This window comes from Ursus americanus, chromosome 2 (assembly GCF_024610735.1).
Source record: "Ursus americanus isolate L20-20 chromosome 2, mUrsAme1.1.p, whole genome shotgun sequence".
NCBI classification, from domain to species: domain Eukaryota; kingdom Metazoa; phylum Chordata; class Mammalia; order Carnivora; family Ursidae; genus Ursus; species Ursus americanus.
Window position 1 is genome coordinate 91,253,463 of NC_142128.1, and position 14,227 is coordinate 91,267,689.

At 47.7% G+C, this 14,227-nt stretch overlaps 1 protein-coding gene across 2 annotated transcripts in view; it reads right to left on the reverse strand.

The window, feature by feature from the left end:
* Positions 1-14,227, reverse strand: part of TNN (tenascin N) — a 60,002-nt gene that overhangs the window by 26,884 nt on the left and 18,891 nt on the right. For both annotated transcript variants that reach the window (XM_087858694.1, XM_087858697.1), the window contains 4 exons: positions 8,284-8,547; positions 4,422-4,685; positions 3,491-3,754; positions 482-745 (listed from right to left, as the gene is read on the reverse strand). In XM_087858694.1, coding sequence (XP_087714820.1) covers positions 482-745; positions 3,491-3,754; positions 4,422-4,685; positions 8,284-8,547 — 1,056 coding nt within the window. The remainder of the gene's footprint in view (positions 1-481; positions 746-3,490; positions 3,755-4,421; positions 4,686-8,283; positions 8,548-14,227) is intronic.

The following is a 14,227-nucleotide window of genomic DNA, read 5'->3' on the forward strand; positions in this document are numbered from 1 at the left end:
AATTATAAACCAATACAGTATGTAAGTGCAACCTTAGGGTCCTCAGAACAGAGCACACAGTGCTCCAGAGAGGATTTATCCACTAAGAAGACAATAACCCTTCCTTGTCCCAAAGAGATCAGAGCAAAAACCATTTCCCTAAAGTACAGGGCTCACAGATCCTAACATATATAGTTTCTTCCTATCTTTTCCCTTTCAAGAAGAAACATTTCAATGATTGAACACAAATCAGAGGAATGGTGAGTAGATGGGACCAATCATCATTTCTCTTTCTAAGACCAAAGTATGAGGCCAAGGGTGAGCTCCTTAGTTTGAGATCATGTGTAAAAGGGAGGTGAAAGATGGTGTGTGCAGTCTCTTATGAAGGGACACCATCTTACCCTTCCATAAATCATCTAGTCTGCCAGTGTCAAAGCAAGAAAACAAACTGGACCAGCCATAAGCTTAGGCTTTACATTCTCAAAGAACAATGCTCTATTACCTGTCGGGGCCTTGGTGTCGGCCTTCTTGCTCTCCTGGGCCCCCTTCTGGGCCCACACCTGGACCGTGTACTCCACACCTGGCCTCAGGCCCGTCAGGACGGTGCTGCTCTGCTCCTTCCCCACGGACACCTCCCTGGTGTCTCCATCCACATACGTGTAGCGCACCATGTACCTGTCAATGACAGCCTGCACCGGGTCCCAGGAGATGGTGGCCGTGTTCTCTGTCACCCGGTCGGTCACCAGGTTTGTTGGGCTGTCAATGTCTGAAAGGAAAATTAAAGTGCACTATTAACAAGCACCAAAGAGTTAGACCATGTTGCTTGGAGGGAGGCAGTTTCCTGTTCTTATGTTTTTCCCATCTTCTATATCAGTTTTCAGCTGGTTCATGGATATAGATCTTCTCTCCATGGCTGGACTCTTGGATCCTCAAACAGCCAGCACAGGACAGTAGAATGAGCACTAGATCCAGAGTCAGAAAAGCTATGGCCCTGCACATCTCACCTGCCTCTGGCTGAGCCTCAGCCTCATCATCTGTAAATCTGGGGTTCAGGTTGGATAGACTTTAAAGTTCCTTTGAGCAGTAATGTTCCATACATACATCTAATTTCATAAATTACTAATTTGCTTGATGACCTTGGATAAGTCATCTCACATCTCTACATTTATAAAATAGGATTAATAGTTACTGTACATATCTCGCTGGGTGCCTCTGAAAACCCAGACAAAAAATATCATGTAAAAAGGGACCTTGAAAATATTGAATATTAGTGTCTATAGAAAAAAAAAGGCAGAGCAAGATAATATTAGTTATATACTGGAAACTTGCTGTATTAAATGAGTTAATAATAATACGCCCTTTATGACAATTCTTGGCACAGACTAGATGACCAATGACCATAAGCTATTATTAATTATATCACCTTGCTGATATTTTATGAATGAAGATTATGAGCCTCCATACTATGCACAAGGAAGGCATTAAAAAATGTAGTCACCAAGAAAATAATAGCATGTTTTTGTGTCAAATAATTCATTGCAAAAGTCATTTCCCTAAAGTCCTTGTTTCTAGGTCCTATCACAGATGTGCAATGGTATGATCAAGGAGGACTCTCTTATACTGGTTTGGGCTGTGACCCCAAGAAAACTGGTATCTACATTCCAACCTGAGAGCCCACAGCCAAGGCAGGACCAACAGTCTTGTGGCCCTTGGCTGACCAGCCATCTCCAGACTATGAAAGAGGTTGGAGGGACACCTGGGTGGCTCAGTCAGTTAAGCATCTGCCTTTAGCTCAGGTCATGATCCCAGGGTCCTGGGATCAAGTCCCACATCAGGCCCCTTGCTTAGTGGGGAGCCTTCTTCTCCCTCTGCCTACCACTTCCCCTGCTTGTACTCACTCTCTTTCTCTTTCTCCAGCAAATAAATAAAATCTTAAAAAAAAAAAAAAGAGGTTCGAGAGGCCAAAGAGATGGGACTTCAAGAGTGGATTACTTTGAGCCCATCACACTGTGAGCTTCATGGGTGAGACCCAAACCTCAAATAAGCACTTGCAATGGGATCCCTTACAGAGCGGGTTACGCATACCCTGGAGCAAGTGTTCTCAACCAGGAATGATTGGCAAGGTCGAGAGACCAACTTGGTTGTCACAATTCAGAGTGGGATAGGGAGGCTCCTGGTGTCTAATGGGTAGAGGCCAAGATGCCTTAAACTGCCTATGGCACACAAGATGGACCCCGGCAGCAAAGAATTAATCAGGCCAAAAATTTCAATAGTGCCAAGATTGAGAAACTCTGCCCACGGCTTGGGGAGCACCGCGGGCTGGTGTCTGACATGGGCCTAAAATATCTAAGAGGTGAGAAAACGGCTGTTTGCTCTGATGCAGAGCGATCGGAGGCTGCAGCATTGCAAAAGGGCCATACATTCAGTTGAATGGACAGAGGGTACATGCATGTTCCCCGTGGACCCGAGGAAAGGAAGAAAGGGCCCACCTGGGATGGTTTTAGAACATGTCCAAGAGGCTCACCAGAGGGATGAAGTGACCCCAACCAGAAAGGCACCAGAGTGCACCCACATGTGCAGGCAGAGGAAAGGGAACAGGTGACCAGCAGGAGAGATGCGTCTGCCAACAGGATTACTATGATGAAAGACCGGCGTGTAGGGGGGCTGCTGAAGAGCATGCAGAGTGCTCCATGAGGGAAAACATTAGCTTTAACACCCGTCAGGCTCCACAACAGGCCCGGGGCAGCTGTGACCGTTACGGCCAAGTAAGACCCCTTACCTCTCCTCTTTCTCCTCCCTGACCTCTCTCCAAGCTGTGCCAAACATACATGGGTCAGAAATCGCAGTTAGCATGCTGGAAGGAGGGGGCCTAAAGTACCAGAAGGGAAATACCAGAGAAGTCGAGCACGTTCCCTTCCCAGGGCAGGCAGTTAGCCTGCAGTTAGCCTGCCAACGGCCCAAGCTGATGGCAGGGAGAAGCTTTAACTTTAAATGAAGTATGGATAATTACTAAAATGATACATGTTGGGGACTAAAAGTGATCAGATATTTGCTTATTTTTCGCTAATAAAACATTGTTATTATTTCTGCCTAAAACATTCATCCAAAGGACAGAAACAAAAAGCAAGCTCCACAGAAAGGGTTTAAACGAGTAAGGATGGAAAACAAAGTAGGTCTGGGATCGCAGTCAGGCTCCCCCCACAGGGCGGGCACTTGGGCTTTCAATCACGTTTATTCCTTATCAGGGGGGGCATTCGGTATGTTAACCACAGCAAACGCACACGCAGAGAACAAAGGACAATGAGTAATAATATCCATCTTAAAAGACCAAAGTTTGAAGACAAGACGAGCTATGCACTCTAAGAGAAGCCATGAAATCGAAGTAAGGGATACACAGTGGGCTCTGCAAGGACACCAACCTGGAAAACCTCCCTTTCTGCCAAGGTCACAGAAGGAAAACCAACAGACCATGAGCTCAGCAGTGACACAGTGATGATGCATGCTTCCTCACCTGTCGGGGCCTTGGTGTCGGCCTTCTTGCTCTCCTGGTCCCCCTTCTGGGCCCACACCTGGACTGTGTACTCCACACCTGGCCTCAGGCCCGTCAGGACAGTGCTGCTCTCCTCCTTCCCCACGGACACCTCCCTGGTGTCTCCATCCACAGACGTGTAGCGCACCATGTATTTGTCGATGACGGCCTGCACCGGGTCCCAGGAGATGGTGGCCGTGTCCTCTGTTACCCGGTCGGTCACCAGGTTTTTGGGGCTGTCAATTTCTTTAAAAAAAAAAAAAATTGGAAAAGCCTAAGCTTTGAAGCCATGGAAGAGATACCCACCACCCCGTCACTGTCATTTTCATCTTCTAGGGCTCTCTCCGCACAAGGCAACGGTATTCCCATCCAGGGTCTCCTGGGAGTCAAGGGAGAAAGTAACCCCTGGCTCCCAATTTCAAAAGACTACTCATTGCAAACTTAACATATGTTCTTGGCTTTCAGCTCCCTAAAATGTGGGAGGATGACGTCTTCTTAGCAACATCATGGCACATCAAAACCATCGTTAAACATCTGCCACGACATTCAGGGTACCCGATTGATCGTTTTCTCAAGGGCTACTTCACGAGAATCATTCGAAAAGCATGATCGCAAGCATTGCAATGGTCAGAGCCTATAACATCTTTGCTGAGTGTGAAAACGTGGCCACTGCACAGCTTTACTTCTCCCTCCTAGCGGGTTGAGTGGTTTCGTGAGCAGCTCATCACTATCAGGCGGGGCGACGGCTACCAGCTCTCAGCCCACTGAGACCACTACTGGAACGCACTGTCTTTTTTGATCTTTAGAACTTTCTATGCACAGTCTCTCATGTCAGGCCACATCTTTGGTTCCATGCACACTCAAATCCACACACTCACAACTCAATTCTGATGGCCCATCTTTCTCTTGTTACCTGTTGGGGCCTTGGTGTCGGCCTTCTTGCTCTCCCGGGCCCCCTTCTGGGCCCACACCTGGACTGTGTACTCCACACCTGGCCTCAGGCCCGTCAGGACGGTGCTGCTCTGCTCCTTCCCCACGGACACCTCCCTGGTGTCTCCGTCCGCAGACGTGTAGCGCACCATGTACTTGTCGATATCAGCCTGCACTGGGTTCCAGGAGAGGGTGGCCGTGTCCTCTGTCACCCGGTCGGTGGCCAGGTTTGATGGGCTGTCGATTTCTTTAAGAGAGATGAAAGAATGTAGCATTTACCAACTCTCTATTTCCTGAAAGGCCAGCACATACACAGACAACATGATGATCTCAACAAATTTCAGAGTCTGTTCTATGCAAGTGATTGGGATAACTTAAGGGTTTAATTAAGCAAGTGGTCTGAAATTCCAAGAATGAGCTAATAGCATTTAATGAGATGTAGGGTTTTCAGACAAAGCCAAAATAGTCTCAGCTCTATAAACTTTACCCAAAAGTAGCCTTTGGATTAAAAAAAGAAAAAGAAAAGATGGTCTTCATATACAAATTTCTCCTTTACCCTGAATTTATATAATACACTCTTTCAGTTCCTGACTCCTTGTACCTGAAAGCAATTATACTTCAATAAATCTCTGCATTGGCTCTAATATTTTCTTTGGGAAGAAAAATATCCTGGAAGTAGGAGCTGTCAGTTCTTTCCACATAAAACATTATGTCTGTGGCCAGAGAACCAGAAGACTTATACTGATGGTATTTGAGGTCTGGGTGGATAAAAATAATCTTACTTGCAGAATCTGTCTGGGTTTCTATGCAGTTAAATTGGGTTGGAATCTGGGCTCCACTGTTTCCTAGTTGCTAACTTGGACAGACTGTAAACCTTACCTCTCGGTCCCCTCACCTCCACGAAGGAGGAAAGAGCAGTACCTACCTCACAGGTTATGGCAAATCACACGTGAGATAGTCACATGGTAAATGCTTAAATATAAGCTCTTTGTTATTACAAGTGCCATTTTTGAGGCATGAAATACCCCTTTCTCCTTAAAATGTGAACCCCTGGAGTCCGAAAGCCAAGTAGCCATGGTGCACGAGTAGCATGCCTTTATATTCCTGTTTCAAAAACCACCTCCTCAAATGGCAGAGCTTTCTGTGAAAGCAACTGCATGACCAACGTCTGCACCATCGCTGGACATGCAGAGCCAGGCCGGGTGGCCGGGACACAGCCATGGGAGACAGCTCACCTTGGGGAGCACCGAGTTCAGAAAGCGCTGGAACAGGGGACATGGAAGGAGGAGTTTCACTCTGGGATGCTCACCCTTCACTACGCCACTCTCTAGACCTGGCCACCATCCACACCACTTACGATGATTACAATATTTGCATATTAAGATACGACAGAAAAATAACTGTCCTGTTCTTATACCTTAAGCCTTTGCATATGCTGCTCCCACTGCTGATGCCCACCCCTCCGTCTAGACTCTGCCCAGGTGTCGCCTCCTCCTACAGCCTGCATGAGCCCCTCTCCCATCCCAGCCTGTGCTAAGTACACTTTCCTCTGGCTCCCACAGTTCCAGGGACATTTGTTGGCTCTAGAAATAACATAACTCACTGTGCTTTACCTTTTTTACTTGTCTTCTCTACCTAGATGGTTGTGAATGCCATGAGCGTGAACTATGTCTTTCATCTTCGTACCCCCAGAGCCTGGCTCTGGGCCTGACAGCGCCAACCACACCACATCCCAGTGGCTTCCCGTAATCTGGGGTGCTGACTCACACCACCCCCACCTAAGAGAGAGGAAGATTCTTCTCTATTCCAACTTCTACCATCTTTTTTTTTTTTTTTTTTTTTTTTTTTTTTTTTTTTTTTTTTTAAATTATTTATTTATTTATTCCACAGAGATAGAGACAGCCAGCGAGAGAGGGAACACAAGCAGGGGGAATGGGAGAGGAAGCAGCAGGCTCATAGCAGAGGAGCCTGATGTGGGGCTCGATCCCATAACGCTGGGATCATGCCCTGAGCCGAAGGCAGACGCTTAACCGCTGTGCCACCCAGGCGCCCCCAACTTCTACCATCTTAAAAAGACTGACCCACATGCTTCCTTTTCACAACACTCAAAATCCTACTAAATGGAGAGCCTTGTGTAATACAAACCAGGAGGTGGCGATCAACAGCCCATAGGCCAAATCTGACACACTGCCTTCTTTTATAAAGTTTTATTGAACACAGTCTTACTGGTTCATCTACACATACTCTGTGGCTGTTTTTGCATCTCAATGGCAGAGCTGAATTGTTGCAACGCAGACTCTATGGCCTAAAATCTGAACATACGCACTCTCTGGCCCCTCACAGAAAGTGCTGACCCTGCCTTTAAACCACTAGAGCTCACCATCCTTACTGGCAGCTTCTCCTCCTGGAGGAGATAAGGCCCACCCCTGACCCAGGGGGCTCCACACCGTGAAATCCATCAAGGGCTGAATGCTGATTAACATTTGCTATGGACTGAATGTCTGTGTCCCCCCTCAAACTCCTATGCTGAAGCCCTAACTCCCAATTTGATGGTATTTGGAGGCGAGACCTTGGGGAGATAATGAGGTTTGCTGAGGTCATGAGGGTAGGTCTCCCATGATGGCATCAGTGCCTGATAAGAGGAGACCTGAGCTTCCTCTGTCCACCACGTAAGGGTGTAGGAAGAAGGTGACCACCTAAAAGCTAAGAAGACGGCTCTCACCAGAAACCGAATCAGCCAGCGCCCAGTCATGGGACTTTCCAGCCTCCAGAATTGTGAGAACTAAATTTCTTTTGTTGAAGGCCCCAGTCTATGGTATCTATTAGAGCAGCCCAAGCTGACTGAGACACATTGTAAGAAATAATTACTACGGTCACTCACAGAGCGCTTGGCTATGTGTTGGGTATTTCCATGATTAAACTCATGTAACCCTCACAATTACCCCGTGAGGTAAAGACTCATAGGCCCTCTTTTACAGACAAGACTCTGAGGAACAGAGGTCAAGTGACTTGCCCAAAGCCACTCAGCTAGTAAACGGCAGAGTTAGGATTAAAACGTGGACAGTCAAGCTTCTGAAACCACATTCCTAACGAATTATCGGCTTCTCTGACTGTCTCTACACTAAGTGTCCAGAACAGAGCCCAATCGATAAGCGAATCCTTTTCTATGATTTCCTGTCAAGTGTCTGGAACCTCAAGTGGGCTCCAGGATGTGATTGCTCAGAATTCAGGGACAGGAGCAGGGGAGGCTTTACGCAGAAACAATGTCTGGGATGTGCCCCCCCCACACCCCCTGCCATCTCAGGGCATCTACAAGCCCAAGCTGAGCAGAACAGCTAGGTGAAGTCTGGGGACGGACCCTTCTGGTTTCTGGAAGCTTCGAGGCAGAATCGATACATTTGGTGACTGTTGACTCAGGAGACAAACCATTTCCACGGTCTGAAAGAGAGCTCCAGATGATAAGCAAAGTGCCTGTACAGCCTCTGCAAATGGAGATAAGCATTCAAATTCACTGTCAGCCAAATGTTTTGAGTTTTAACATCCAAAACCTGAAAATTAGGAAGTGTTACTCTGCTCTGAGAGAGTCGCACATGGAATTCTAAACCAAATAAGTGTGAACTTCTGTGTAAAAAAAATAAATAAATAAAATAAAAAGGCTGGTTTCTTTTGTTTGAGGTTAAAATGGGAAAAATCATAATTGTGAAATTTTACATTGCTTTTGCAACCCCTTTCCCCACCCCTGCAAGCAGAAGAGTTGATGTCTGGTGGGCATCGGCCTCCTGATTCATGCATCAGTCTTCTCCCGGCCATGAAGAAACCTGTTCAGGCTCCCATCCCTGCATTACCCGTGAGGGCGTTGGTGTCGGCCTTCTTGCTCTCCTGGTTGCCCTTCTCGGCCCACACGTAGACTCTGTACGCCTCTCCTGGCTTCAGGCCCGTCAGGACGGTGCTGCTCTGCTCCCTGGGGACCGCCATGTCCTTCGTGTCCCCATTGGTGGAGGTGAAACGCACCACATACTTATCTATGACAGCCTGGACGGGGACCCAGGAGACCACCGCTGTGTCCTCTGTCACTCGATCAGTGACCACATTGGTTGGGCTATCAATTTCTTCATGAAAATATGAGAAAGAAAAATTAGAGAAAGACCTTTGGTTGGTCAAGATCACAGCTGCTTCAAGCTCTAGTTCATCCAGGTGACCTCATTCCACGGTCCACACAATGCAAGAGGGTCTCACCGTCCTCCGTGACAGGTGGACAACTGGCCTCTGCTTGAACCCTCGGCTAACAAAGGGCTCCCTGAGGGACCAAACAATCCCTTCCATTTTGAGACCGCTGAGCACGTTAGACATTAGTTCCTGCAAATGTAGGCACTTGAAGCGGAACCCCCTTCCAGAGGCATATGGAATACACCTCATGCTCTTCTGGGAGACCCTCCAGCAGGTGTTCAGGAACAGTTACCAGTCTCCTTCCTAATTCTCCTCGCATCAGAACACCTTCACCTCTCCAGTGTATGCACTTGTAAGTTACTAGCTTTCACATTGTTATATCATATCATGCCGTACCGTACCATACCATATGATACTTCCTAAGTATAGTTTCTAGACCTGGCACATCTAGACTGGCCCCTTTCTTTCCCTGATTAGGGAAAAGTCCCCAAAACTCAGTCCATTCATTCAACAATTCACTGAGAATCCATTCCATGCCAGGGAATATAATGGCACTCAGGAGTCACCGATGAACAAAACCACCAGAAATCCCTGCCTGTGCAAGGCTGATGTTCTAGAAGGATCAACCCAGAACAACATGTCCTCTGTGTCCTGGACACCGTGCTCTGCAATAACATATCCTCAGCCCACGCTTGTTCACACGTGTCCCCGCAACCCAGGGGTTCTCAACCCCTATCAACACTGGGCACCTACTAAGTACCTCCCCCCGAGAGTTCGTTTCAGAAGGTCTCAGATACACGCTGGCATCTCAGCTAAAAAAAAAAAAAAACAAATATGCAAAACTCCACAGGTGATTCTGATGTACATCAAAGGTTGAAAAACCACCAGGTTAAGCCACATCGTCCCCACTTCTCCATATAAAATTCATTTCCTGAAACCAATGTTTATTCTTGTTATATTTTATCTTATGGATTATATTTTATCTTACGGACTTCACTCATAATTTAGTCTTTCACTTAACATGCTGATTTTCCTTTCTAGCTTATCATTTACAAACCTAATAAGTAAGCCATCTGAGCCCGGCAGCCATCAAGGTCACTGACAAAGGTGCCTCACAGAACACAGCGGAGGCATGCCCCGAGAACCCTCCCTCCATGCAGATCTATATCCTTTTGGGTAAAGACACGCAAAACAGCTTCTCGCTCTCAGAAATTCAAGCAGTTTTGCTTCCTCCCCATCCTGCTCCAGTTCTCCTGGCCCAGGATTCTCCAACAGAGAAGCTACAATTTTACGTAGCTGAGTTTTTCCACATCGACTAGAATCACCTTCCTCGAGCACAATGGCAGTGTCTTATTTGTGTGCAAGGAAATGAAATATGCTCCATCACCAGGCACAGTGCACATTTTATTTAATAAACTAAATGCCGTTGATTGAGCATATACTAAATGCAAGGTGCTGTGCACACATTACGTTATCAAACCTCATAATAATAACTCCAGGCATTTAGCAGATTCCCCATGTACTAGTCTGGAAAATTAATAATAGTGATCCTTTTTAGAGCACTAATTGTATACGGGGCTCCGAGAGGTTAGATGACTTAGCCAAGCTGGCTCGGCTAGTAAACGATAGTCGCTCACACACTCTACCCACATTCCCTGAGTGCCTAGTTGGAGCTGGGAATTCAGTTTAACTCGGTTCTAAATTAAAGTGTGCTTCCCCCCACCAAAAGAAAGATATGTCAAAATGCTAACCCTTGGTATCTCAGAATGTGACCTGATTTGGAAAATCAGAAATAGGGCCTTTCTAGAGATGAGCAGGTTGACCTGAGGTCACTAGAGTGGGCCTAATCCAATACGCCTGGTGTCCTGAAGGAAGGGGGACTTTGGACACAGAGCCAGACATGCACACAGGGAAGACGATATGAAGACACACGGGGAGAAGTCAGCCGTGTGCCTGGAATGTTGCAGCTACAGGGCAAAGAATGCCAAGGATTGCCAACAAACGGCAGAAGCTAGAAGAGGTGAGGAACGATTTCCCTAAAACTGTCAGAGAGAACACGGCCCTGCAGACACCTTGATTTCAGGCCTCCAGCCTCCACAATGGGGAGATAATACATTTCTTTTGTTTTAAACCACCCAGTTTTTGGTACTTCGATACAGCGGTCCTAGGACACTAATACACTTGACCCCTGAGCAGTGCAGGAATTAGCTCCTCAATTCTTCTGCTCAGTCAAAAAGCCACCGACCCCTGAGCAGTGCAGGAATTAGCTCCTCAATTCTTCTGCTCAGTCAAAAAGCCACCTGTAACTTTTGACTCGCTAAAAACTTGACTCATAACCTACCGTTGACCAGAAGCTTCATCGATAATAAACATTCAAGTGACACATATCTTGTATGTTATATGTGTCATAGACTGTATTCTTACAACAATACCTCCTTTTTCTTAGTTTTCTCAGGATTTCTAGTCTACATGGTTTGTCCATGAGTTTTTCCCTCATAGGAAAATTCCAATATATTTATTGAAAATAATCTGCATATAAGTGGACCCATGCAGTTCCAATCCATGTTGTTTAAGGGTCAACCATATAAGCAACGAACGGAATAAAAACTCTCTGCTACAGAATTTACATTTTCCTGAAGGAGAAACAAGTGGTGACGGTATTAGGAAGCCCAAAAAGGCAAGATACAAGATTAGAAAATGCCGAACAAAAGACATCTGCGAGCTTAGCCAGGGAGGTCAGGAAAGAGCTGGCTTGCTAGGAAGGGAACATCTGAACAGAGACTGAAATGAAATGAGGCAGCGGGCCACATACAGTCTGGGAACTTTATTCCAGGCAGAAGGAGCAGCACGTGCAAAGGCCATGCTCCACATATTCAGGGAACAGCAAGAGGCTGGAGCATCTAGACAGAGTCAGTGAGGGGGCTGAGTGTTTGGAGGCGAGGCCCAGGAGGTGAGGGGTGAGTGAACTGTGGGTGGCCTCCAACAACTGCGGCTTTTTGCACTGAAAGAGGTAAGCTTCAAGCTTCTGGGGGGTTGGCACAGAAGAATGGCATGATCTGACCTGCATTATCAAAGGATCCCTCTGGCTGCCAGAGAGAGTGGGCATGTAGTGGGTCGAGAGAAGAGGTCACCTGGGAGCCGCCCCAACAGTGGGAGAAGACAGGAATGTGGACCAGTGTGGCAGGGTTGAAAGTAATGAGAAAGGTCGGATTGGGGAGATTTCAAATGTACACTTGTCAGAATCTGCTGACGGAGTTGATGTGGGACACAAATCCATCCTTCCATCCATCCATGTTGGTTTGAGGCCTGAGCGACTTGCAGAACGTGGTGACCATTTACAGAGATGGAGAGAGCCGAGGGAGGGCAGTTTGCAGCAGAAGGTGGGGAAAATGGGACCAAGAATTTGCACCTGGACACTTCAAGTGCTCGAGCCAAGATGTGAACCATTCCTATCGGTCAAAGACTCTGCATCTCCACTTTCTACGTCCCCGAGCAGCACTATCACCAGCCTCTTCTTATGGAAATACCACAATAAATAAATAAGATCAAGTGTGGTCTGGAGGCCCCTGCAATCTGAATCCAGCAGTAGCAGGGGATTGAAGGTTGTAGAGGCGACAGGAACAGGGAAACAGTCTTACACTGTTGCTTCTGGGAGACCGGTGGGGCAGAGTGGGCAGTGCAATCAGGAGCCGACAGCGACAGGGCCACGTCCCAGGCCTCTGGAGGCTGGAGCAGGCTCTCAGAGGATGCTCAGGGGACAGTGTGCACAAGGGAAAGCACTCCCTCTCCACCCTATTCCCCTTTCTGAGCAGAGCGTGATTCTGCGGAGGACGGAGAGGGAATGAGGAGAGCCTCCAAAGGGGACATGTCCATCTGGGAAACCAGCGCTGACTTGGGAATGGGGACATTTAGACTGGGAAGCGAGGATGGGGAAAAAGAAGGCAAGAACACCCTCCAGTCCTGCCTCTTAAAGTCCCTGGTCACACAGTACGGTGACCCACATCTGTACAACCTATGGTCCCAGCAGTGCCCCCCCCACCCCTCCCTGGCCCAGATCAGTGCTTGGCACTGCAGCTGCAGGACCCGCAGCATAGGCCTCTGCTTTGCAGGGTCAGGGACCTCCGTGTGTGCAGCCCTCTCAGGACCCACCATGCCCACATGAGTGTGACCAGCCCTGACACATCTTGTTCCCTCAACAGTCCCAGAGCACTTGAGGCATGGAGAGCCAGGAAAGGCATCTTGGCAATAAAGAGTAAGAAGGTAGAAAGGAAAAATAGAATCCTCTCACGCCAGGGTTATAGAGACCTAGCCCAGAGAGGAGATGTGACTTCTCCAAGGTCAGAAAGCCTGTTAGAGGCCTGGCCAGCCTGGAACTCAGGACTCTGCCCTTCCTCTCAATTCCCTAAAACAACACCCTGAAGGAGAGTCTTCGTGGAGCTGCTCCTGTCCGTGATAAATCTAAGGATGGGAACCAGACGCCGAGACACAGAAGCAGGAGGACAGCCTCAGTGATGGGACCCTGACGATGGGCCACATAGCTGAAAGAAGCCAGCTGAGCAAGACCAAAGCCTCGCTGTCTGCCAAGAAGGAATGTGGGGATCAGAAACAGTTTTTCCATGGAACAGAGCCTTCCAGTAGCTGCAGACGGCTGGCTGAATCACAGATGAGTCACAGCGGGACCTCAATGAGGAGACAGGCTCTCCTTCCCAGGCCTCAACTTCCTTCCCACCTGCTAGACAGCAGCAGCCCTGATGGGACCTTTCTCAAGGCCATTCACTTGAGGTCAGAGAGATTTAAGACAAGACTTGGTAAGTAGACCTTTTGAGTTGCATGTGTTGGAATAAAGGGCATCCCCACTTCAGAAGATCGAACTTACAAAACAGAGTGTACAGAAGAGGCTAATTAAGGGCTCTAGGTACATCGGGAAAGTTTATCCCACTCTATAATGAGGTTCGCCACCGGGCTGGTAGGGCACGGCCGTCCTCGGTCTGAGCTGGCACACCAGCCTTACGCGTCTTTGTTCCAGCCCATGGCCACAGGCATTCGGAATAGCTTTCTCCATTCCCAGTGGCTGCTTCTGAATCACCCAGCTGGCATACTGGAAAATGGCATAGCCAGGATCTAAAATCTACAGGGATATGGGCTTGGGGGCAAAGATGGGGGATAGGGCCTTATGCCCCTAGTTGGAAAGTGAGTTTCTGGAAGGTGAGGCCTTCCTTCAGACTACAGTAGCCATGCGTCCCATCACCTTGCTTCCTCAGGCCTCCCCTACTGTTTTCACTGTAGCAATAAAATTATTCCAAAGGCCTTACTTGTAGAGAATGTGCTCAGAGGTCAACCTCTCTTCCTGCTCTCCTCGAGCTTTGCTTCTGGAAAGGTTGTGATCTGACCTCAAGCAAACGTATGTTCAAATGCCACTCACTTGTTCACCCTAACTCTCCTAAACTTTGTGGGCTTCCATTTTCTCACCTGTAAAATGGGAATAATAGTGCTTGTAATGCTATTATCAGGACCAAAGATAATGTAGATGGAGCCCTGGGTACCTGGAATACAGCTGGTACTCAAATGATGAAGATCATTACTTTTCAGCCACTGGGTGTGCGTGGGCGGCTGTGCGTGAGG